The sequence below is a fragment of the Lytechinus variegatus genome, chromosome 16 (genome assembly GCF_018143015.1).
Source record: "Lytechinus variegatus isolate NC3 chromosome 16, Lvar_3.0, whole genome shotgun sequence".
Classification (NCBI taxonomy): domain Eukaryota; kingdom Metazoa; phylum Echinodermata; class Echinoidea; order Temnopleuroida; family Toxopneustidae; genus Lytechinus; species Lytechinus variegatus.
In genome coordinates, this window is record NC_054755.1 from 4,558,830 (window position 1) to 4,586,550 (window position 27,721).

The window sequence follows — 27,721 nt, forward strand, 5'->3', positions numbered from 1 at the left end:
ATGTACGCATGCAAAGCAATTTTGTTTCCAATAAGTATACACAAAGATGAAGTACAATATATCATAACAATATTGAAAACTTTATATAAACAAACAAAATGAATTATTAACTTTCTGCAATTACTTTAATACCCCTAAAAATTCATATTGCATGTGGATAATGATAAAAGGTCTGTATGTGTTGGTAAATATTTCTTTTACTAATACTCTGCATATATAGGCATACTTTTTACCCTTTATCAAATTATCATCATTTGTAATTTATTATTATTATTTGTATGCTCCTTGAAACCATAATAGACAAATGGACACTATATAGGCCCCTCCGGATAAGCACCTTCTAAGATAGAAAAAAAGTTGTTATCGTAGTTTTAAGGCATATTAGGCTCCCTTGGGCTCTCGATCCTTTAATTGCACATGCACGCACATGTGAAGGTTTTATTTCCAAAAAAGGGGTAAGGTCCACTTTTTATATTACTAAAGAATGTAAACATAAACAAATTAAAAACTTTTTTTTGGCATGGCCGGAGTTACCCGTCGCCGCCGGGTGTCGGTTCCAACATAACGGGAAAGTGGAAGCACCGTAAGCAAGTTCGGCTAGCCGAAAGCAATAGTGCCTTCGTATAAGTGCATAACCCATTGCTTGTCTTCAGAAAGCAATTGCTATACGGGTTGCTATTATATCTCGCGGTTTGAACAATAGCGACGTCATCAAGCTGCATGCCAGTGCATGCATAGAACAAAGGGTGGATTCCAACCGCAGATCGAGGTGTTGGGAGATGTGACATTGCAAAATACCGTTACATGATCGCGGTCATCTTCCTGTGGTGTCTTATATTCCATTAATGTGTTTCTAATAAATTCATACTGTTTGCATTCGGTTTACACCGGAAGAAAACATGTTCATGTACGTAGGCTACATACGGCTGTAGGCGCCTACATCACCCAGTGGGGTTCATAAACATAAAACGCGAACCGCTGAGGCTGCATGATCAAGCAAGGAGCTTGAAAAAAAAACCTTGCTAAATTCAATTGCATAAGAAAAGATGCGTACGCGCGATTAAGCAATAGCAATTTCTTGAGCTTAATTGAAGCATTTGCTCGCTCAGTTTTATGCATACGAAATCATGCAAAAGCAATTAAAATTAATTGCTAGTTTTTATGCATCTGACCCAATTATATCCTATAGGCTACCCATGCAATATGTGAAAATGTAGGAGAAAATCGAAGAAGTATGTTACATGCACATGCTGACTGATTGTTCGTGAGCTGATTGATTAATCAAAAAAAAAATCTTATCAATAGTCTAACTCTAATAGAGGAGTCATGCACTGATCTTCCAAATTATGTAGCCACAATTATATGTGTAACCACATTTGTACAACTGCAAGATATTATATGGGGTCATGTAACTTTTTACTCTAAATGATGATACGCATAGAGTCCTAGTTCGTCCCTTCATTTGGTTTCAAATATACATGTATCTGTTTTGCTTCTTTGACAGAACCCCTCCCCCGGCCCCTCCCCCGGCCCCTCCCCCACCCCCACCAAATCTAATCTTTAATTTACAGAAAAAATAAATTTTAGAAGAAACTGCGCGGCACCGTGTACCGTTATGTTTGTAATCGATTATGAAAATACCGGAAGTAAACAAGTCATTTTCGCGAAGGTGGCACCTCCTCCCCCTTTTGCCTTGGCTCGCGGGGAAAACATGGCCACTTTCAATTTCATCCGGGGTCGGTGCTTTCGATGGATTCTAACAACCTGGAACATCTTGTTGTGGGTGGATCATGGAAGATCGCAGACAACAACGGTTAGTCCCAGTTGCGAGGTTGATCCTGGAGAAGTTGCGGAGCAGGTTGTGGAGAAACAGCATCGGCAGGACTCGTTGAATTTGTTGTTGTTTTTGATCTTGTTAGTGATAACCATTCTCACAACATGGCTATTCAAGCATCACAGGTTCAGGTTTATGCACGAGACGGGGTTAGCGATGATCTACGGTGAGTCGATGGGAGTGGGTCGGGCGGGGGGGGGGGGGGGTGGAGGAGCCTGGGGGCGGGAATTGGAGCTGAAATTGTAGAAAAACGTATTAAAAAAGGCCAATTGTGGAGTCAAATAAGAAATTAAATCTTGATGATTTTAATAGGAAGGCATGGAAGGGGAAGGCAGAGAAGCTAGTAGTACGTAGTAGTAGTAGAAGTAAAGTTTGATGAAAATTTAGTCTTGATGACTTGAGGACTCCATGGCATGATGATATACATCTTCATCATGGAGTCTTGAACCCTTCTTCTGTGTTGAATTCCTCCGTTCACCGGAGAACTGCAGGCCCCTTAAGTTTAGTTGCAGTACAGCATGGTAAAATAACTAGCTATTAGTCACTGTTTGCAGCAGCTTGATCAACAAGGCGCCGGTCATGTAAAGAGACTGACCAAATCAAAGATGGATTTCCTGAGGAAATCCATTGGCCAAATTGTGCTTTCAGGAACCACTCTTTGATTTGTATATGCGCACTTGTGTACAAAGTGAATGAAGGTGGAAATAGGGAACCGTGTGTGTGACTGAAGTGTACGGTGGTTCCCAATATCACGATAATGCCAATCCATCTTGTAATATAAAAATCACATTAATTATTGTGGTGACTGTATTAATCTCTACACATTCCTACGCTTATTAATGTGCAGGAAGGTTTTAAAAAATGGTCAATAAAAATGTAAAAAAATGAAGGTTTCTTATACCAGACCGATTTGTGTAGATCCCTCGATCCAAATGTACACAAAGCAAATACAATAGGGTGTGTGTGTATTTGAGTTTTGTCAGATGTGTATCAATCAGATATGATTATTTATGTCTGGGACCGACCTTTAACGTCACCATCCGAAAGACATGACCAGGGCTCGAACCTTGAATCTCTGCATCAATTTGTAACTTCCCCACAGCTTGGATTACAGGCGCACGCCACAACGCCCAGTTGATACAATAGGCTTGACCCTTGAACCACATGACATACATCCGATTAGCGATGCCGTTATGAAGAACAGTTTATAGATAAAAATTATCATTTCACAAATAATAGAATTTAATACGTGATTATAAATAATAAGTAGTAGGACTTATTCTAACTATTATAATCACAATTAAATTTGATTATTTATAATCACGTCTTGAATAATTGTTTTTGCAATCAGGATGATACATACATGTAGTGCATGAGGGTGATGAGGGAGCCACTATACATGTACTGTGGCATAAAAAATTAAGAGTTTCAAAACCAGACCTATATATGTCTCTAAGAGTGTATGTCAAATATTTGTGGTTGTGACATTTGTTTTCTTTAGGCTTTCACCCGTCTATATCTGGACAATCAATGAAAGATCTCCTCTTTTGTCTTTAGTTTTCTCAAAGTATTGAAGACCATATCATGCAGCTGACTTCGGACTCTGGATTAACTTTTGAAATATAAATCCTGGAAAAAATCCTCTTGGGACCTCTTGACAAGTAGTAATATTCTTTGTGTGATAGTGTGTGCAGTCTTTCAGTAACAGAAGGGAGGCGATTATTATTCTGGAAAAAAATGGGAATACACACTGACATATATATCCTTTTCACACTAGCGGGTCCAAAGTCATTGTCATGTCAAAAGTCAACCTGGTTGACGTTACCCCAGATAAATATGTTCTTGTGATATTGACCTGCCTGGCTTTTAGATATGAAATATTGCCTGAAAAACTTTGGTAAGACGCTGTTATGTCTAGACTCTGGATATCAATCTGGAGAAATAAGAGTGGGTATAGAGTGTAACCTTGTGGATCTTTCTCCTTAACAGGTGTGATAATTGGAGTTATAGTTTACTATGTATCCAAGGGCAATGGAGAGGCATCTATGGTGTACACCCAGAAGGGATCTTGTGGAGAAGTCAACGCCCCCATGGACATGTACTTGCATCTTACGTACGAGGAGTATGGAGCTAACAGAGCCAACGTGACGTTCCTCTATATCAGAGACAGTGTGGTTGGGCAGGTTCAGGCCAGGTCTAGAGATTTTGGTGCAAAGGTGAGTTTTTCCGCATTGAATGGGGGTGGCCATATTCTTCTCACACTCGCATCAGTCATCCTTACCCCTCCCCACTTTACACAAATCTTTGCATTGTCCACCCTCAACCCAATCTTCCTTGCAACTTGATACACTAGAGTTCTGTTTCTCAGCACAATATGTATTTATTCCAACATTTTAAGGGCTAGCCTAAGCCAGTCTTAAATGGAAGACTCTATCTGTTTGTGAAGCTATCAACTTTGCAAAAATTGGGATTGAGAAGTCTTGAAAGGTTTTCTTGAAGTTTGAACAAAGTGGGACCGGATTTCCAGTCATCCTAAATCAATAATCCAAAATTATTCTTGCATCAAATTACTTTGCTCGAGCTAGATAATTGTTTGCATTTATAACATTTTACATGGCCCCTATTGGACGGGCACACTTATGAAATATTGTGCACATGGAATAGAATTTAATGAAATGTAAATATTGCAAAATGCAGGTAGCTTGTCAAATTCTATTCCACATGCATACCTTTACAACTGCTTTGCCCTCCTGCGAGGACTGCTTGTAGTGGACTGCAATAACAGTACTTAATGTACCAGTATTATCTTATCTTTATGTAACACGCGGAAACTGATGCAGAAAGATGACACACGACACCATTCCTTGTGTTTCGGTTCGTTTAATATCGATGAGTCGTTATATACAAAATTCCAAAATTTCCAAGTACAGGAACAAAAGATAAAGAGATAAAAAAAACCTGGCAATCTGGCCTAGAGGACCATATTTCCTCTCGTGATAGCCTCACCCGCTACACGAATGTCATGTCAAATACCTATAATTCTGACCCGAAAATGAAGAAGCCTCTCTGCCTGCCCCATGAATGGGGTGCAGTGCAGGAGTGAATTGGAGTAAAATCCTCTCTCCCTTTTATGCAGTTATCACTCTCCATTCACAGATGCTAAGCCTTGACCATAATGATCTACGTCATACAAGCTCATAGCTCTGGAATGTGGTGTTTTGACCCAAAGACCATTTAGCATCACTCTTACCCAGAAAAGAGTGTGAATCATACTTCTTAAAAAGCATGAAGATTGTTAAACATTTCTACTTTCTACTAATTCCTGTGCACTTCCTGTGAAGGCATCTATTACTTACAAACAAATGATTAAGAGTAATGAAAATATATGAATTTTCAATAAACAGTTCATTTTGACCTGTTACATACTCCCCTACTTAATTGAGTGACGTCCCGGCACTCACTATACCAAAATTATTACAAATTAAAGTCCTACTTTAGATAACACTGCCCGGAGATACTTGTTCCCAGTTACAGAACAAACCAATTTACAATTGATCATGACACTAAATATATAAACCCAATATAATCACCCGATACAGAATATAAAAAATCTCGGCAATAACATGGTATTGGCAAACCCGCACCACTAATATGAACTTCCTGGTCTCGTGACGAGAATAAACACAGAAAACATATCTAGTGCAAAAACTCAACTGTTTCAGTTTTCAAGTACACTCCTTATTATGTAATACTAGTCTCATGTTGAGGTTCCTAGCATTAACATTCCAAGTGCTTCCTAACTGTTCCTAACAGCTCCAGAGTTTATATCAACCAATTGTTTAGTTATCGACATAATCCTTCACAATCCATGTATCTCAACGAATAACAGACCATTATATAATTATAGCCAGTAAATCAATCACTACAATGTCATCCTTAAACCTCCCAAAATATAGGCCTACCTACTTATACTTTAAGCTGATCCAAATTGTTAAAGAATTACAAGACAATAAACAAATAACAACAATTACCAGATGTTCCCCCAAATCTTAGCAATTTCCAATGGAACAATGGTTCACCAATATAACATACTGAAAAATCTCATAACTTTTGACTAATTCTCTCAACTACCAATGCATCCTTTCCGGCCTCGAAAGTTAACAGAAAAACAAAGGTAAAGAGAAAAACCTTACTGCCCCAATAGTCACTCCAGTATTCCTCTAATGCAATCCCGGTCTCAGATTGAGGTTCTCGAAATTAACATTGATACTTTATCCTGACTAAACCTAGCAGTACTCCTAGCCAAATCCCAGTTACAAATCAGAAAGATCAGCATATTACAATATGATAACCATTATAACACACAGACACATAAAGTAAAACACTTTCATCAACACGTGGGTCCCCCTACTTTTTCAAAAGTAGCCCCTAAAACTATCAAATACACATTCTGGATCAAACAATTATCATTAATTCACACCATAACTTAATTAAACCGAATACTAATCAAGACCCAAAACAAAAATTAAAAAGTTAACAAAGTTCAAGTATCAGACAAAGAAACGCCTCAACTATTCATTAGTAAATCATGTTTGCCAAACCCAGAGCTTACTCTGCACATACTGTACTTCCTCCTATCAACATATAAAATACTGGTGTCTCTGGCCTCCTACACCCCAATGTGTGGTTCCCATCCAACCAGCCAAAATTACATAAGAAAGGGGGCATGGACTGTTCCAAAACACAGCATTACCATGACAACACAAAATGAACCTTGAACAGTACTCAGTATTCCCTTGACCAAAGCCATTTGATCTGAAAACTCTTACAGGGTATCTCATAAAATACCTTCCCACTAGTATAAATCCCTATCAAATACATTGTAGCCTCATATTACTTTCAAACAAACTACATTTTGGCTACAACATTCACACTATGCACACACACAAATACATCTTAAAGCTACGTTCATATTTACAAATTTAAGATGTACAACAGACGGATGAGCTCCTCAAATTGTCAGGGTTTGAACATGGTTGTATCCAACGACGAACATCGATCCTGCCGACAACGCCACTTGTAACACGCGGAAACTGATGCAGAAAGATGACACACGACACCATTCCTTGTGTTTCGGTTCGTTTAATTTTGATGAGTCGTTATATACAAAATTCCAAAATTTCCAAGTACAGGAACAAAAGATAAAGAGATAAAAAAAACCTGGCAATCTGGCCTAGAGGACCATATTTCCTCTCGTGATAGCCTCACCCGCTACACGAATGTCATGTCAAATACCTATAATTCTGACCCGAAAATGAAGAAGCCTCTCTGCCTGCCCCATGAATGGGGTGCAGTGCAGGAGTGAATTGGAGTAAAATCCTCTCTCCCTTTTATGCAGTTATCACTCTCCATTCACAGATGCTAAAGGGGGTATCTCACTGGGCTTGAAACTAGTTCGCGACTAGTTCGCGACTACAAATTTTGCTAGTTGCAGAGACGTCTCCGCTACATCTCTGAGACGTCTCATGAAAATTACAGAGTCTCCGAGGAGTCGCAAGAAGATTAAACATGTTTAATATTTTTGGAGACTGTTTCTAGTCTCCGCGACGTCTCCGAGAAGTCTCCATCAGTTGCTGCGACGTCTCGGAGACTAAATGATATCCGCGACTGCTGAGACGTCGCCGCGATGTCTCCGCGATGTCTCCGCGATGTCTCAGAGACGTCTCAGAGACATCGCGAAGACCTGCTGGAGACCAAAAAAAATTATAATACATTGCGGAGACGTCTCCGCGACACTTCTTCACACTGTTTGACCCACTTCAGAAACCACGTGACTGAACGCGTGCTGATATCCCTCCTCCTGCTCCAAGTCAGGTGTATGATATTTCAAACGTTCCATCGAGACGTCTCCTTGGTGAGAGCGCAAGCCATTTTTGCCTCCGAGACGTCTCCGCGACTGCAGCGACTGATAAGTTGGAGACTGTCGCGGTGACGTCTCTGTTGGTGAGATAGGGCCTTAAGCCTTGACCATAATGATCTACGTCATACAAGCTCATAGCTCTGGAATGTGGTGTTTTGACCCAGACCATTTAGCATCACTCTTACCCAGAAAGAGTGTGAATCATACTTCTTAAAAAGCATGAAGATTGTTAAACATTTCTACTTTCTACTAAATTCCTGTGCACTTCCTGTGAAGGCATCTATTACAAACAAATGATTAAGAGTAATGAAAATACATGTATATGAATTTTCAATAAACAGTTCATTTTGACCTGTTACATTTATTATTACTTTTTTTTCTGAATTTCAGCTGCAATTTGATCCAGAGATTTTCTTCAATATCCTTCTGCCACCAATCATATTCTACGCAGGATACAGCTTAAAAAGAGTGAGTTTTTACCTTTTTCTCTCCTTTTCTCTTGCTGTAACAGAATTTTTAATAGTGCCATCTATTTTTTTCTGTGTTCAAATACAAAGAGGAATCCTTGATTAAACATATCGGTATTTGATTTCAATACATATAGGTCCTCTCATTTCCATATTCAAATTACGATATTTTTCTCATTTTAAATCCCGTCTTGATATTTTTTTACAATTATATTTTTTGGAGAGTGAAATGTTGAGGCCGTGAGGGGAAACTGAATTTTTTTCAATTCTTCAATTCAACTGAATAAGAAGGTGACAAAATATCTGAGCCCTGTATCACAAAACTTTTTCAGATTTCATGTGTCTTGATGCATTTTTTGTTGTCGTGGCAATTCAGTATGCTTCCTCTTTGTTGCAAAGGACATTGTGCAAATTGGAAAAATTTGAAAAATTATGACAATGATGGATTTCCATAAAGTGGAGGTTGATTGGATCAATCACGATGAAAATGAAAATCCATAATTTATTGTTCAAAATAGACATGAAATGAAATACTCCGAAAATTTGCTTTGCCTAACTGATCGTGGGCCCGGCAGCCACCGTGCAGCTCCAGATCGACGAGGCTCTGTCCCTTTAATCGTTGAATGCCAAACAGGGTAGCAGCATCTCCAATCTTTTAACGTCTTTTGGTCTGACGCGGCTGGGGTTTGAACCCCCGACCTCTTTGTAAGGCAGCATCCTGATGACTTTAGTGCAAATATGATTAAATTTATACCTCCAATTACTGATAAAAAAATGATTATAACTTCAATATTCTCATTCATGTATTCCCGGGACTAAGTGATTTATTAAGAATTTTTTCTCCTCTCTATCCCCAATCATGATAACCAGAGACATTTCTTTCGGAACCTCGGATCTATCCTCACATTTGCTTTTGCTGGAACAGCCATATCCTTCTTAGTTGTTGGGTAAGTTCCAGTCCAGTGCATCTTTCTATTAAACTTTTGAAATGGTTGCCAAATAAGATTCTAGGAGAAATGGCTTATATTTGTGGATGGCTCAAGGAACCTAACTTTGAGTTGATTGGATCAATCACAATTCAAACTTGTTCATGCTTGGTATTCATGTTTTCCCAATACAAAGGTTTCACGTTTATTTGAATATTGTTAAGGCATTTGGTAGATTTATCTTTCATCCAATGATTTTATTGTTCATTTTTTCCAAAAGTGTATTTAACTAAAATTGGGTTTTAATATGAAATAACATTTGTGAATTATTTCGTACCTGCTGAAATCAATCTTGTCCCAAATTATCTGTGATTATTTTTCTATTATTTGTGTAAAAGTGGTGTCTAATACTGCTTATATTGGATGATATAGTGTTGATTGTTAAAGATGCAAGAGACATTGTTCATTATGATTTTCTTTTAAATGTATACACTTTCCAGTTTACACACAACCTTTTCTTTTTCAATGATGCATGATAGATGTTTGATCAATACATTGCATTGATGGTAAATATGGGATTATGATAAGAATAAGAATTGATAATCTTTATTGTTATTGATAACTTTTATTATCATTGTGGTAATGGTAATATAAGATGATCAATGAGGATTAGATGAAGATGATGATATGCATATTTGTGATGGATAACTTAAGAATATTGATTAGGAATGAAGAAAATATGTGATGGTGGTGAAAATGATAGAAACATTGGGGATGTAAATGACTCTATTGATGATGAAGAAGAACAAACATGTAATGATGATGATGTTTGTGTTTTATTGATTTTAATGAGTGATTGTGGATCGATGATGATGGTGATGACAATAATGATGGAGCCATGATCATGATGATGATTATTATGATGATGATGGTGATGATGGGATGATGACGATTATGATGTTGTTGAGACAGTAATGATGGTGATGGTGGTGATGATGAATATGATGATGATTATGGCGATGATGCTGACAATTATGATGATGATGATGTTGTTGAGACGATAATGATGATGATGGTGATGGTGATGATGATGATGATGGTTACATTGATAAAGATTATGATGATAATTATGATAGTGGTGGTGATCAGGTGATGATATGTTAATAATGGCAATGACAGGGATTAGGAGGACGATGGTGACAATAAAATTTTACAATGGCCTCATGAAGATGACGTCAGTAGTCATCATCGTTCAAGTTGATAATGTGCATCTCTAACAGTGCAACTGAGCTTGAAATGATATTGTTGATGCATGTGAGAAGGCATTAAATGAATTATTTAAACAGTATTGTGCAGTGAACACTCAAGAACATTCACTACTGTTAAACCAATCATGTGTTCCATAATACATGTGTGTGTGTGTGTCAGTGCTACACCCAAAGCACATCCTCGTTGCCTAATGTGCCTATTTCAGCACTGTAAGAAGTTGACAGCCTGTAAAGTAATTACAGTTGCAAGAGTAATGTTCCCACTGATGACATTCCTCTTGTTAGGCCGTGCTGCACCAGCCTGAGTTTGCTCAATCTCGAGATTTTAGCCCGATCACCCCTCTTCTCGATTAATCTTGAGATATTCAAGAAACCCGTCTCCACAAGCGCAAGAAGAGCAATTCATGCTTGAGCGAGGCGTGGATGCAATATGGTGTGATGCCGTGAAAAGATAATCCCTAGTGCGTCTGCACTTGCGAATTAGTGGGATAATTCATAAATAGCATGCTATTTTGCAAATAATACTAACTTGACTTAGTAGTATTATTTTGCCATCTTGAGATTAATTCAGGGAACTATTCCAATCATTGCGTCTTCATTACAAATAATCCTGAGATTGATCACATCGGGATAATTTGCCGGATCAGAAAGAGGGCACTAATGTGAAAACTCAGGCTGGTGCAGACGGCCCTCATCAGTCACATCCGTCTTTTATGGAGGGGTTTTGACCAGAACAGTTGATCAAAACATTCTGACTGTCTAGTATTTTTCTGTTAAATCTTGTATTTCTGCAAAATCAGAATTTGTAATCAAATTTCCTTGGATGTGGATGAATAATAAATTTGCCTTGTTATATGCCAAATAGACCTACATATTCAACCAAGTAAAAAATATGACATACATGTATAGGCCTACCTGTATAGTGCACAATGCATTAGATGTATATATAAAATTCAGCCCCCACCCCAAAAGAAAAAAAAAAGAAAAGAAGCATTTTTTAAAGTACACCTGTATGGTCATGTCTGAGGGCAATGACAATTAAATTGCATTTTGCCATCAATCTTCATTCTGTACGTAGTATCTGGAGAAGGCCTTTTAGTGGAGCATATTTGCTTAATAAAGTGAGGTCCAATAAGAATCCCGTATCACATAATGAGTTGATAGGGTCCTGTGAATTAATGGAAAGTTGATATGTACAGAGAAGGGGAGAATGCATGTTACATGGTCATTGACCGCACATGGCTTAGGATTGATTCTTTTATTACAGCATATATACATGTGTATGGAAAATCAGTATTGTGTGCAAATTTATAATATTAATAATGAATAAATACATATTTGTCAAATAATAATGGACCTGTCTTTTAGTTGGATACAATACCATCTATTTATTGATTTTGATAGGTTGATTGATTGATTGGTTGATTGATTGATTGATTGATTGACTGATTGATTGATGGCAGTGTTAATTGTTGATCAATGTTTAACTTTTTGCTTATTTTGTTGAGAAAGACAGATTTTGAACTCATTTGTTCAAAAATAATAAGCTTAGCTAAATTATGTTCATAAAACAGGAGGCTATAGCATTTAGGCCTACGTATAGTACATACATATTGCTTTTCTTTGATATTTGTGGTATGTGGCATTTTTGTGTGTGTCTGTTTCGTTGAATCTTTGAAGCAATGTGTAGAATACAAAAGTTAAAGGGATGGTCCGGGCTGAAAATATTTATTTCTTGATACATAGAGTAGAATTCACTGAGCAAAATGCCAAAAATTTCATCAAAATCAGAAAACAATTACCCGGTAATAAAGTTATTGAAGTTTATAGTTTAGCAATATTTTGTGAAAACAGTCGTCATGAATATTCATTAGGTAGGCTGATGATGTCACATCTCCACTCTCCGTTTTCTTATGTTATACATAAAATCATAATTTTTTCATTATTTCATACTTGTGTGAATAATATGTCTCCATTATAATGAAATAATTTGCAGCAATTATTATCTAATGCACTAAATCAATTGTCAAACAAATTTTTCTGGTTCTTGGAGGAAAAAAAATTGAATAAATTTCATATAATAAAATACAAAAGAACAAGTGGAGATCTATGTGACATCATCAGCCCACCTAATGAATATTCATGACGACTGTTTCCACAAAATATTGCTATACTTTAAAATTCAATATCTTTGTTATTTGTTATCTGATTTTGATGAAATTTTCGGTATTTTGGTCAGTGAATTCTACTCTATTTATTAAGCTATAAATACTTTCGGCCCGGACCATCCCTTTAATAGATTTTGACATAAAAATTAAGGAAGTAGGTTTAATACTGCTATTACATGTATGAAACATGTTTCAAATTACATGTATATTTGGTAAATTTCACCAAATGATCACCAGGACACACTGTAGACAGAAGATCAGTAACTAGAAAGAATCCTCAAAAAAGTGATAAAATTTACAGTTAACATGTGTCCTTCTCCACACACATGTGCATTTATTTTTTACCAGAAGCGACTGAGGAAAAATGCATAATTTGTGAGTCAGCATCTTGTTTTATTTTCAATTGTACATATTCAGGGAAAATATGGGGGCTGTGGTGATTTACATGTAGCCCCTGAAATGCTACAAATAGCCCTGGAAACTAAAAAAAAAAAAGCCCTGGAAAATCCCATTTCATCACAGCGTATAAGCTTATCCATCATTGCAGATTTAGGCAGTAATTTATGAAAAGTAGCCCCCCCCCTTAAAAAAAAAAGATTTTGCCTGTTAATTTTAACTGATCATCTCGTCAGATTAGAATTTGATAGAATTTGTTACAAAACCATCCCATACTGCAAAATTGTTTTAAAAAAAGAAGCATTTCTATGGAATTATCCTTGACTGTTAATTTCTATTTACCCTGCACCATTTATCAGTATGCTCTAAGCAGCTCTTTACATATATCGTGTGGATATTTTTATTCACATGTTGGGTCCACTTATATCTAGCAGCTACATGTACAAAACTAGTTAATTTTACTCTACTACACTTGATGTACAGTATGGTACATGTTTGTATCCTGTTTTCTTTTAATTATTTTTTTGATGTTTTTAGTTTCTGAAATAATAAATCATGAAACAGCCTGTGAAAAGGCATGATCACATTATGTACATTTTACCATGTAGAGAACGTTATTATTGATGTAAGATTGTACTACTGTACATTGTCACTGTCAGCTAATTAATAGGCAATACATGTAGTTCTTTATAGATAGTAGTGAGAACAACTAGCTATGAATTGAGTCTCTTTTTGTGGTCAAATTGGACCTCCATGTATGCATCCAGATATCCATTAGTCAGTGTACATTGCAAAGGGGCTTCTTCAAATATAGGCATGAGTCATCTCAATTTTTTATTGTGGTCTGAGAGAATGGAAATAAAAGGAATAAGATTCATTTTGGAAAACCCTTATTATTAAGTTTTGGACATGCCTCACAGATATTTCAATTTATTTCTAGTTTGCAATACTGGATGGGATAGAGGAAATATACAAAGAGATTGAGAATTAAGGCCGAGTGCATATGGCCGAGACACAGTTGTTGTTGCATCTGCCTCAGCTTAAAATTGAGTTATAAAACTGGAGCAGAACGTGTTGCAGGTTTTATGAACATGTACGTCTACAGTCTGTAGTTAGATATGATTTCAGGATGACATGCATAGGATTATGAAATAACCTGATATAAAGTGGAAGTATCTACTTCCTCTGTCCCATATTTCATTTTATCCAATTTTAATTTTCTCTCTTGGTTTCCTCTCTCATCTGTTGTAATCAATCCTTTCCTTTCTCATACCACCTCTCTCCTTCATCATCTATTTCTGCTCTATGTACATGTACGATGTAAATTTATATTATTGTGAATATATCACGAATGATTGAATCTCACAGATTCTACTGTTAGTATAATGTATGTGTTTATCTCTGTCCCCCATATCCTTTCCACACTACATGTTCAGATATTTGTAATCAAGGTAGACCAGGGGGGGGGGGGGAGGTGCCCGCCCTATCACCATGTAGTTGTTGAATACATTTACCTACACATCACCACAATTATCTCTTGAAATTATTTCTCTATGTGTATCACCACAATTATTTCTTTAAAATAGTCTTATTTTAACCACTCATTAAAAATATTTCCAACATGTTCTGTTCTGTGTTTAAAACCATCGTAGTGTCGACTTTATACAATTGGTACATGTATCACACAAACATGATCATCAAACATTGACAGAAAGCCACCAATACATTTTTTATCCAAAATGAAATTGTCAGTTTGCCAAAACATACAATACGGCTCAAGACACATGCATGGCTCTACCCGTATATTTGTTTTAATTTTTTTGTGCACTGAATTGAATAAATTTCCATTTCAAGTGCATGATATAGAGTATTTGAAATGATTGCAATAAATCATCTGTGGTGAAGGATGGTGCAGTATACACTAGAGACATAGTTATTATTCATGCATACACTGGCACCTACATTTTGTACAGTAGTATGAACATGAAGTTCAACTGCTTTAGATCTCCATTAGAATTAGTAGTTGGGAAAGGGGGTGTACATGTATTGGAAAATGTCTTTTTTTTATGTCACAAAGGGATACATGTAGTTGGGATACAGATTGGACTGAGGGGGGGGGGGTGGCTCTTTGACAAAATATTCAAAGCCATTTTTTTCTCTGTAAAATGTATTACTGTGTGTGTTTTTCAGTTCAGTTTTCATTGAAATGCATACTATGCATGATAAATTAGTAAATTACATTTCAAAATAAGGAGGTCCCATCACACCAGATGCTTAATGGCATACAGATCATCGGAGGGCGTGCCTAGGGGCCATGCCCCCCTCCCCCAAGTAAAATAAAGAATTCCGGGACCAAGAAAAAGAGGAGAATGATACGTCTTTCTGAATATTCTGTTAAATCTCTCACAAAATTAGATTTTTGCATAAAAAATGTCTAAATTTTCTCTCGCTTGCTTCTCTCACTGGCGCCCTCAAAATTTTTGACTCACTATTCTGCTGGTGGTACATGTATACCATACCTCTCACACTGCATAATAAAGTGGGTTGATAGCGATCGTACATGCTCAGGCTGAATAAACTGCATTATGCAATCAATCTACATGTATATATATACCTAAGAGCATCCGCTTACTTTACATGTATTGATCCAGATCCGCTTTCCGCTATCTCATGTCACTCACACAATTTATTTCCATCTTTTACCTCCTTTCCCTACCTCTGTTTTTATGCCCCTGCAGACGAAGTCCGGAGGGGGCATTAAGCGTTGCCCCTGTCCATCCGTCCGTGCCCCCACTTGGGCTAGTTATGTATTTTATGAGGTCATATCTTGGGGCTCCATTGACCGATTCCCATCAACTTTTGGTTGTGGAAGTATGTCATGCTCAATCAATTATCAAAAATACTAGAATACATAAAAAAATTGATCACGTCATACTTCGGTACTCTATATTCAGTTCTGGACTGTTTATTTCACTTCTCACTCTGTCCTTTTTTCTCTGTTTCTACAGTGGCATCATGTATCTATTTGTAATTGTAGTCATGAAAGAAACAAGAGTTACCGTCCAAGATTGCCTTCTCTTTGGCGCTCTAATCTCCGCAACTGATCCAGGTAAGAAGATAAATAATTTGATTCAAAGAGTAAGGTGGAGTGAGAAATTGACATCATGCTTTTCACGAACCATCCCAAGAGGGTTTGAATTGAAAACAGGGTTGAGATACACGCATTTAAAGTTGATTTGAATTCAAGTAAGTAGAATACATGGTGTACCATATGAAACCACTACAATCCAGTATCTGAGAAATTAAGATGAGACAATTTTCAATTTTGCTACATAAGTAATATTTATGATATCCAGAAACATTTATTTTTATTCCTCTGGGAACACTTGATTAAAATGGTTTTAAAGCATTTAATGATTGATATAATTTGTGATTTTGACAAAATATTTATTTTATCACTTTACAAGACACCATGAATGATAATCATAATCTCAAACCTGGAAATCTAAAGCAAAACATAATTGAAAACCTAATTTTTTGTTAAATAGCCTTTTCCTTCGCACATGGAGCCCCTCATTTATTCACAGTCTTCTGTGAAGTATTCAATTACTTATTTTTTTTGCTGAAATTCATTCTCTCGTTCTATTTTTTGCTAAGCACTTAGAGACATGTTTTGTGATAAGCGCTATACAAATAATGTTAATCATTGTTGTTATTGTTATTGAACAATATGACATTGGATCTGCATCCTTGATTATTCACCTATTTATTTATTTTGTTGCCATGACCACTTCAGATGAAAAATTGCACCAAATATTTTAATGGTAAACTTTGATTCATGTATTTATGCAAATGATTATCTATTATTAGTTGAAAAGAAGTTCTGTAATAATTTGGAATACATGTATAAGCTTATATTCATTTTTCATCTCTCTCTCATAATCCCTGAATATCTATGTGATGATATCATTTTCAACTTTTTCTGTTGATACTTTTATCGTTATAGTGACTGTTCTAGCAGTATTCCATGACCTCCACGTTGATGTGGATATGTATATTCTAGTCTTTGGGGAAAGTGTTCTCAACGATGCTGTGGCTATCGTATTAACAAGGTAAGGTTTGTCACTTTTGCCGCTCTTTACCCGAGTGTAGGAAATGGGAGGTAGAAATTGCTGAATGCTTTATAGGTGTCTGACCATGGTAGTTTAAAAAGCCTAGTCCAAGCACATACTCAATTTTGACTTTTAAACAAATATATGCCATGTCTAGAGTTGAGACTAGATTTGAAATCCTCTGTCTGTTTCAAATAATCAGACTTGTACTGTATTCACAGTGGCCTTAAACACTGCTACAATCACAGGACTGTCCTGGGACTTGTCTCGAACGGTGTTGTCTTTAGTGTGAATGCCCAGACCCTTCAATCTGAAGGCACTCAGCTATAACATCGGGAAAATCCATACTTGATTTGTTTTATACTTTCCTCAGTGGAGTATATAAATTCAAATCATTGTAATAGTACTTCAAAATATCATTACAAAGTGAGCTATATTACTGTTGCAAATTACCATTATTTCGATTGTGGTGCAGGAGCAATTCATGAATCTTTCTCCATTTTATCATACTGAACTCAATATGAAATGTGAAGAGCTTTAAATTGTGTTTGCATAGATTCTAGCATGAAACAGAAACAGTAATATTAAATGTCGTAGTGATATACATTGGCCAAACCAATAAATGCTCTTACCAATGACATACCATTAGAAAGTTTGGGATCTGTTTTGTTAGTATGACAGAAACATAATGACTTTATTTTGAGGGTGGAGAAGGGGGGAGGTCAAAGGTCATGGATGTCAAATATCTTATTCTTCCTCTAATCCACAGGACAGTAGAAGAGTTCTCAGATACGGCTTTCAGCGCAGGCGGTTTCTTCAAATCGCTCGGCCTCTTTGCAGGAATTTTCATGGGTTCGTTTGCCATGGGCGCCGCCATGGGCATCATTACAGCAATTGTATCCTTTTATCATGCAAATGCAAGAATACCTGGCTGCCCGAATAAAGCCCAATTTCTTTTCTCTTGACTAGACACTGATTATGGTGTTTGTATTTGTTTGTTTAGTTATAAGTTTTGAGATTTCGATAACATGATTTTTGTCAGCAGTGATTTATTATCATATTCCCATATGGTTTTGAAAGTTGAAAACAGTTCTTTGCCTTTTGTTCTCCTTTTTATATTTATGTTGAAATGCAGTTTGCAAGAAATAAACTATAATAAAATGATGCAGAGAGAGAGAGGACAAGTTTTTCCAAGCTATTTTTTTTAATGTTTGAAATGAAAAAAAGTTTAAATGAATTTGAAATTTACACAGGCTCTTATACTACCTAAGATAGATGAGGGCCATTAAAAAAGAATGGCAGGAAAATCACTGACTTCGTATCTATTTTCTACGGATTGAATGAATTAAAAAAAAATGATTACCAGTAAACAACTTTGAGATGTGAATATTTGACAGTGATTATAATCCTTAACAAATGCACATTTACAGATTACGAAATTTACTCGTTTGAGAGATCACCCTCTATTAGAAACAGCTATATTCACTCTCATGTCATATAGTTGCTATCTCATGGCTGAAGCTGCACAATTAACAGGTAAATAGTAACAAATATACAATGACCTTACAGGATCTGGTTAAAACCATTCACATTGAAGGAACATCAATGAAGTCAGCAAGGAAAATGAACTTTTTCATGGCCAATGTTTTTCCTAGTAAAACTATTTGTTTTCACCTTGTGTACACATTTAATATAACAAACTTAAGCAAAGGATATAAAAACAAATTGATTGTTTGGAGGGGCATATGAAATTGTTGAAATTTTAAACATTAAGTGCCAAAATGTGAACCGAAATTGTATTATAACTGTAATTCAGTCTTTGTTTACTGTGACTACTCCAGTTCAGCTTAATCATTGAATGTTTCCGTTATTATTCAGGTATTGTTGCTGTTTTGTTCTGTGGAGTGACGCAAGCTCACTATACTTACAATAATTTATCAGAAGAATCAAAGAGAAGAACCAAAGAGGTAATGTATAAAAAGAATAACAATCTTAATCCTTTATTTTACAGATTGCAAATGATTTATTTAAAGGAGAATACAACCCAAATTAGAACTTGTTTTTAGAGGAGAATGAAAAATCAGACAAGTTGATAGGTGAAAGTTTGAACAAAATCGGACAAACGATAAGAAAGTTATGAATTTCTTAAAGTTGTAAAAATGGGTAATCACTATATCAATGGAGACTTCAAATTGGCCCCATGTACTTCCAGTAGGCATTGTTGAACATTTTATAACTGCTGTGTTTGATAACAATTGTGATTAATTCTATCAATCTAAAATGTAGAAAGCCATCAATATTCCCATTCTTCATATTGGAGTACACACTGTCTTTTCGCAAACATGTTGATTGTGCGGACTTTTCAAATTAGTGTATAAGCATACCTATTTAGGCCCAACAACAAAACTGAAAGTAGTCTGGGTATATTATGATATTCATACTGCATTCCTCAAGTATGAATATTGCGCCTGCCCTTGCTGTGAAAATGATAGGACTTATTGTAAGTTTGTTTGAAGTAGAAAATTCAAATAACAAGTCGTCGTTTGGCAAGTGAAAGGGCAATTATGGCTGATATCATTTAAAAAATATTTTCTTAATTTTTTTTTACATTTTCTAATAGAGTATTGAAAGCCTGTTCTGGTGATGTCTTCAAAATTGCAGATATCACCATATTTTTTTGTAGAAATTTGATGATAAAGAAATGACAAATTTGGCTAATGGAAGGTCCATATCAAGTGCACCTTTATTACATTAAAAAATTTACAATATAAGCTTATTTTTTGCCATCATATTTGCCCTTTTACTTGCTGAACAAATAAGGTATGTAGCTACTAATATGTTAGTCTGTCTTTCTCCTTTGCAGACGTTTGAGTTGCTGAATTTCTTAGCAGAAAGTTTCATCTTCTCCTATATGGGACTCTCAGTCTTCAATCATTCTAATAAGCAGTTTAGTGTGGGCTTTATGGGATCAGCATTTGTATCCTTTTCAATAAACATGGGTGTGAGAGTTCATTTTTTTAGCTGATTTCAGCTCAAAAAAAGGCTTATTTTTAGCAGTTTGTACTTGTTCTTAGGAGCTTTTACAATTCCAGCTACTATTATTTGTGTTCATTCACAACCAGCATGTATAAAGTAGATAATCAAGGCTTCATCAACGAATTTGCTTTTCACTTTAAGATGAACTCTTTACAGATTAAATTCAAACTCAGCTCCTTTTGCATATGATGATCTATTACCTGCAAAGTTTTGCAATCATCATAGAACATTCTTGTATGTTTGATTGCATTGACTACAATGTACATTCAATTGTGAAAATCAAATGTACGATTAATCGCTCATGTTTGTGTTACGGACCCCTGATGATCAGACAGGGTGTCAAGGTCAAAGTCAAAGGTCACAAATGTCAATGAAAATTGCTTGTTCATTGATATGATAACATATACATCATTTCACAAAACAAGTGGACATGTTGCTGATTTGCAGTAAGATTAAAGTTCTGAATTCAGCCATTAAGCTTTCAGAATATCACTGATGTTGGTATGTTTGCATTAACATTGATATAGGTTAAGTAAACCCATTTATAAGTTTTTATGAAACAACATGATTAATAGGATTGCCCCTTATTGGTCTCATTTATAAATATCAACCCATTTACAAACATTGGATGTTCTCAAATATGTGTGAAATCCAAGACTTTCTGGTGATAGATCTTTTGGGAAGATTTCACTTCAAGAGATCAGATTGATTACTATGACAGAATGAAATCTGTTGTAATAGCATATTTCCAAACAAGAACTTGTATTAGCCCGACAGAAGATTAAAACAAACCTTCCACAAACATATACATACATGTATGCATCTCCAAGAACTTACTATTATAATTATTATCAATATTATCATTGTTCATTTTGAGGAAATCATTTCAACTACTAATTCATAAATCTGCCATTTTCCCCCTTTCTGGCAATGAATCTCCTGTGTAAATCAGTAAATGTTATGTATAAATAATAATTTTGGACGTCTTGAGAAAATCTCATACCTTGAAGAATTTTTCTTAACCTTGCTTTCTATTGTCAGTTTGGTATTATTATAGGGAGATTACTGAACATTTATCCACTATCATTTCTACTTAATCTTGGAAGGAAAGAGAAGATTCCGTGGAATGTACAACATATGCTATTCTTCTCAGGTACGTATACTCAAAATGGTAGTAATTATAATGTTCTTGTATGGTGCATATTATATTATCATCTTACATCCCTCTGTTTTTCCAATGGTCTTTTTATATTATTACCATAGCTTTTAACAGTCCTTTAACCTTTTACAATGTGCAAGCATTATGAAAAATAAATTACAGAATACAGATACCCTTTTTCCTCACCTGGGTCAAATGTGGTGAATGTAGATGTCTTGCCAAAGGACTGCTGCGGCTTAGATTTGAACCTGGTACCTAGCGCTTCAAAGTCCAGAGGCTTATCCAGTGGACCACAGCATCTTAACCCAGGATTCGCCCAGAGTATTCAGTTCGCACATTACTGCAGCTATTTAAAGACAGCACACATTGTTCTCACCATATGTATTTTAATACTAATAATAATATTCAGCATTTATATAGTGCTTTTATAACACATCGGAATGATGTCTCTAAGCGCTTTACAGATATATTATTTATGTATTATTTGAAAAAATATTTCTGTGATTCTTGTTGTGGGTTGTGAAGTTTACAAGGATTTGAATAAATACTTTCTTCAGTGCGAACTGTGAACAACTGTTAGAAAGTTTTTGAAACCTAGGGCCTTTGATATATGTCGTCAAGACAACAAGAACACACTTGTCAAAATGTAGAGTTTGGGTGGTCCTTTTCAGAACCAACACATGCCCCCCAAAAGAATACATGGTGTACAGTGAAATCACTACACTCATTCTTTCTTCACCATGGAAACCATCAAAAGTTAAACATGGATCTGTTCTGTTCCAGGTCTACGTGGGGCCATTGCTTTTGCATTAGCAATTCGTAACAAGGCAACCTATGGGCAGGAACTAATCCTAACGACCACACTCATCATCGTTCTGGTGACGGTCGTGTTCTGCGGAGGCCTGACCACTCAGATGTTGGCCTGGCTTAAGATTCGCGTCGGGGTCTCGGACGACGATACTAACCAAAATGCTTTCCATGCGGGATCGGTGAGTATTTCAAAGGGCACTTTGATTATTCTGCGATGAATAGAAACTGATTGTATTGGACTTTGATTTTCCAACCATTCTATTTGTAATGGATAAATTGTTGCAATTGTCCTTAAAAATGCTATGATGATCAAAATTTCTCCAAAATGTTTGTGATAATGTGTCTTGTAGGAATTACAGAAATCAAATTACACTTCTAATGCATAGTCCAGATGATTTTCAATCTGAGTATACAGTAATCTAAATTGGGCTATAAAATTTACTTAAATGAATCTTTGATTTGAGTACTTTATGTTGTAAATTTTCATTTTAAAATGTCGAAAAGGGTGCTCGGTTCTTTTCTTAAATGTCTGTTCCAAGTATACTACATGTACTTCTTCATGCAGAAACTATTGAAACAATTTGTTTGACTTTTCATGGTGCTGTGTGTTTAAGTATGATTATTTACTTTCAGAGTGTAAAACCTGGCTATTTTTCACTTGTGTCTGAATTTGTTTGAAAGTGCTGCTGCAATTCTGTGCATTTCAGGCATTTTCTTGTTTTGATGCAAAACTTTTCGCTCAGATATGAAATTCTATGGTTGATTTTAGTATTTTACCATCTATAAATGCACTATGTTTGTTTTGTGGACAAGTGATTATATTACTGAGTATTTAATAATCTTTTTTCTTTTCTTTTCTTGACTCTCCCTATTTGTCCCTTTTTCTCTCTCTCTCTCTTTCAATTATTTTTGGTTTAATTTTCCTCTGTTTTGCTTGATATTGCTTTTCAAACGGTTATTTTCTTTCTTATTTCCTTCTTGCTCGTGAATTGTTATGTTTCTTCCTTTTATTAACATCTTCTTTTGATGTTACCTTTTTGTTTTATTTTATTTTGCATTTTGTGCTTTATTACTTTTGCATTGCCTGCTGTATTGGTATTTTGACAAATGTTTTGCGACTTTTGAAAAATTAAATTTCTATATTTTTTGTGATTTTTGTTTTGCTTTTTTATGTTATGTCTTTTTATGGAATTATATTGTCTTTCTGAATATGTACATGGCTGGTGAAAAATAATAACATAAAACCTGCATTGCATGCTATAATTCTTTTTCCTTTTGCCGATAACTGATTGATTATGCGGATAAATGCCTGAATTCTTGCATGCATCACATAACATCCCATACCATTGACCCTATGTTTATCTTGTTTCTCAACCTTGTTTTACAATCATTCCATTATTTGACCAAAATCTTTGACATTTATTTCATTCCTTTGTATTTAACCATTGTTCGAAATGGCTAAACTTTATGAATATACCTACCAAATACCTATGCCTTAATAACCTAATATTTCTTAATGCTTAAACATAACCACCTTCCTCCTATTTTCCTTCTGTTCTTTCTCTTTGTTTTCTTCTATTCATTCTTTTTTTTGGTCATGTTTTCCATCTTTACTCTCTTCCTCATCTTCCATCTTCCCCTTCTCCCTTCTCTCTTCAATTTTTTCTTCTACATGTTTTTTTCCCCATTTCATCTTCCATCTTGTTCTTCCTCTCATCCCTATTCCCCTCGCCTGTTTCATCAACTCTTCCTTTATATTGTGCTTTGTTTCCTTCCAAATATGTTTTTTTTTCCATTTCCCATTCTCTCTTCACCTCTTTCACATCACTCCCCTCCCACTTTTATTGCTCGTTCACTTTACTAACTCTCACTCCCTTTCTTACCCCTGTCTTATCTCACCCCCTACTCCTGATGATTTACAACACTATTCCCTCACTTCTTCTGCTTCTGCTTGTAACTCTATCCCTCTCATGTTGCTTCTAACAACACAATCCCCATACTCCCCACACCCCCTCCATCATACCATCATCTATGGTACCCCTCCCTAATTGGGATCCCTCAATAAATAAAATTATTTTGTTTTATTTAACCCCATTTTTCACTGTTCTTGTTCCATTTTGACTTTCTCTTTGACTTCATCTCCCCCCCCCTCATACTTTATATCATCCCTTTTACTTCCATTCTCCCTCAATCTTGCGCTATGTTTTCACTCCTATACCTTTAAACTCCTCCCTCTCCACTCCACCCTCTGTGGCCAACCCCCTTTTTCAATTCTTGTCCTCGTCCATATCTATTTTGAATGGCTTATACCCTAAATGAATGTTGCCCCCACTCCATATTAAATAACCACATACCCTAAATTGAAATGCACCGTGGCCATAAAATGACTTTTTCTTTACCCTGAAATGAGTGCCCTTTACCCTAAAATAACTGCCCCTTTCCCACTAACTGCCCTTCTACCCCCAATAACCATCCCTTTACCTCTAAAATGAATGCCCCTAACCGTGAAATGAATGCCTTTTTATCATAAAAATGAATGCCCCTTCGTCCTAAAACGCCCCCATAACCTAACTTGCTGTCCCAATACTGTCCTATGTTGAGTTGGTTTGATATAAATTAGTCCATGGCTTATTCCCAGATTTCAGAGCAGGAGAGTCGACTAAAGAGAAGAAAACAGCAGGCGTGGGTCGTTAGAAAGTGGTACGACTTTGATTATAGGTGAGTTGATAAGATGGATTTGAAAACTCACAGTGCATTTTGAAGCCCTACGCAGTAAAGCTGCATAAATCATGAAATGAAACTGTTGTATTTGAGTCTTTTTGAGAGATTGCATCTTAGGTATGAAGGTTATCACAAGTCCAACTATTTTTGGATCAATCTTTATTTGTTAGGCCTTGAGTGTTCATGGTTATATGCAGCATTACAAAATTGGTCACATTGTATGTTTAATTTCATATTTTATGAGCATTTAACCAAGATTTTGCACAACAGTATTTTAATTTAAAATAAAATGACAGTAACTTTATACAATAAAGTATGCAGAGGTAAAGAAAATATTGTGTTTATTTTGCAAACAAGTAAAATGATTGTAATTATTGTTCTGAATGTATTTTACAAATACAACTTCATCAATTATTTTTTTCTTCTTTGCATTGGTTTGCCATGAAATAACAGATTTTCAGAGCTTTGTTTAATCCTATTCATTTTGTGTGTTTTATTATGATAAAAAACAGTATCACAGTAGTATCTTTAATTGCTTTTAGTGTGCGTGTGTATGTTGGGAGATTTATTTGAACATATTATCTACGCCACTGTATGTATGTGTGTGTATAAATTGCCACTTTCATGTACCAAATGCAAATATAAGCGACAAAAAAAATCCTTCCTACCTACCCACAATTTCATTGGCCCGTTACGCCAAGTCAACAATATTTTGCCTTCTAACGCTCCTATGAGTTCCAGTTCTGGGTCTGGTGGGTTACTGCATAAAATCTTCAGCTGGAATGTAACATGCAAGTGCAAATCGACTGAGCAGATTTATTATTTTGGAAATAATTTTTCCCATAATGAGCTTATATGTAGAAAATTAACTTTGAAAGCTTACCCAAGTTTAATATCGAAGCACAAACTTGATTGCTTGATTGATGTTTTTGTCATTCTCTCATCCTTCAATCATCAGGTATTTAAAACCAATCTTCACAAAGAAGGGCGCTGATCTAAGAGAAAATGTGCCATCATGCTGCTTGCCTCTTGCAGAATGTTTAACAGTACAGGTTAGTACGCTTCATGACCATACAGTGTGTCCCATGAAAAGGAAACTGGGACTCCCAGTCAGTTTTGTTTTTTCAACATTGCCATGCCATTTACAGTCATTTATTAACATACTCTTAAATTCCAGGTGTTCTTCATTTTGATACCAAATGTTTTATGATATTGTTTATATGATTTGATATATGGACCATTCTGTGGGAAGAGCCCCTTGGCAGAATTTTCAAAGAAGTTGATTATTAGGCATTGGCTGGTGCTAAATTTCCTCCTATTTGTTTTTGTGTCAGTGTGATGTTTCTATTGTACTTTGTTATAATTTTGCCTGGATAATTAAGAAAGGTATATAAATAATTGAAAATACCCTGTTTCTCACTTCTCATCAATTATTTATTATGAATGATATTACCCTAAATGATATATTAGAATATCATCTTGTAAAATTCTAAATTCTATTGTTTAACAGGACGATAACCCGAGTGTCAACGACGAAAGCGATGATGATTTCATCCTGGACGATGACGTCAACATCATGCCAGATACCAACGGTGCAAGCAACGGGCCAGCGGACGACCAGGACCCACGGACGCTGGACGATGAGGGGGTGCTGGAGGGGGACCTGGGATTGGGGGATCATCAGCTTAGAACACGGGGGATTATTGGTTCCAACGACCCCGCCCCTACCAGGGTATAACAAGAGTGAATGATGATGTAGAGGTAGAGTTGTTATGTAATACAGTCAAACGTATCGTAAACACTTGTATAGAAGGGCAACCTGTTTATAAAGACCACAAGTATGGTTTCCATTGAATATTTTCCCCATTGAAACATGTATTACAGGAACATGTCAATAAAGACTATGGCCATATTCTCAACAGATGTTTCAGTTGTACCATGTTACAAAATCATTGTTTATGCAGATTTCATGTATTATCGTACTTCAATTAGGCACCCTTTGCAAAAAGTGTGCCTTTATAATCAGACTTTTCTAAGTTTACGCGAAGAAAGAAGCGTATATTGGAGATTTTTACAGTAAACACCATGTACATGTATGTAGTCCTGAAAAGGACTGTTCGTTATTCTTTCCTGATTATATGTTAGCTCTGAAAAGAACTGTTAACGACGTTGCGACCAGCTTGTTCTAGTCATCATCAGGAATGAAGATCCACTTGAAAAACTTGGGTTTATAACCAGGTCGGTTATAATGAAGTAATTAAGAAAGAAGTGTAGTTATGCACAAAAATCTGCATAGTCAATGGTTTTGTATCATGGTACAATTGAAACCTCTTTAGAGAGTACGGGCCAATCTGTCTATAAAGACCACTTTTCTTTGCTTTGCTGGTGGGTGTTTCATAAAGTTGTGCGTAAAGTTACGCACAACTTTACAAACGACTGGAACATGTTCTTAGGTCATTAATCAATTATACAGGGATATCACATAGTACAAGAAAGGATCACAAGTCGTGCGTAAAGTCATTCGTATCTTACGAACATCTTTATGAAACACCCACCTGGATGGTCCTCATATACAGGTTTTACTGTAGAAGACTTAGATTGCTGCAACCCTCGTTGGATTAGTTGTTGGGTTCATTAGCCTGTATTACGAAGTCTGGTTTAATTTAAACTCTGGACTAAAGTTGTTTTAACTATGGATAGCCAATGGTGACACAAAGCTCCAACAGTACAAGTTCAATTTATCATCTCAACATCTGTCACTCAGATCATTCTTAAATGTCTGAGAATGATAACTGAATTAATATCTTTGTCATGATAACATAGTGAAAGAGCAGAATGAACATAAAGGTTAAATGTTACTAAATTTTGACATTTCCGGCTACACAGGTAGACAATGGCCTTATG

At 35.9% G+C, this 27,721-nt stretch overlaps 1 protein-coding gene across 2 annotated transcripts; it reads left to right on the forward strand.

Annotated features, from left to right (window-relative positions):
• Positions 1 to 1,625: 1,625 nt before the first annotated feature.
• LOC121429728 (sodium/hydrogen exchanger 9-like) lies at positions 1,626 to 26,600 on the forward strand. Of its 2 annotated transcripts, none has more exons than XM_041626924.1 (15): positions 1,626 to 2,000; positions 3,824 to 4,050; positions 8,145 to 8,222; positions 9,092 to 9,168; positions 15,988 to 16,088; positions 16,986 to 17,091; positions 17,861 to 17,987; positions 18,522 to 18,627; positions 18,970 to 19,058; positions 19,955 to 20,068; positions 21,169 to 21,280; positions 22,070 to 22,275; positions 24,717 to 24,814; positions 25,776 to 25,869; positions 26,328 to 26,600. In XM_041626924.1, exons 1-15 carry the CDS (start codon positions 1,712 to 1,714, stop codon positions 26,553 to 26,555), a joined length of 2,052 nt encoding a protein of 683 aa, XP_041482858.1. In that variant the 5' UTR covers positions 1,626 to 1,711; the 3' UTR covers positions 26,556 to 26,600. The 2 variants fall into 2 exon arrangements, with proteins under 2 accessions (XP_041482858.1, XP_041482859.1); XM_041626925.1 differs by having other exon boundaries at positions 1,627 to 2,000; positions 24,735 to 24,814.
• The last annotated feature ends 1,121 nt before the right edge of the window (positions 26,601 to 27,721 follow it).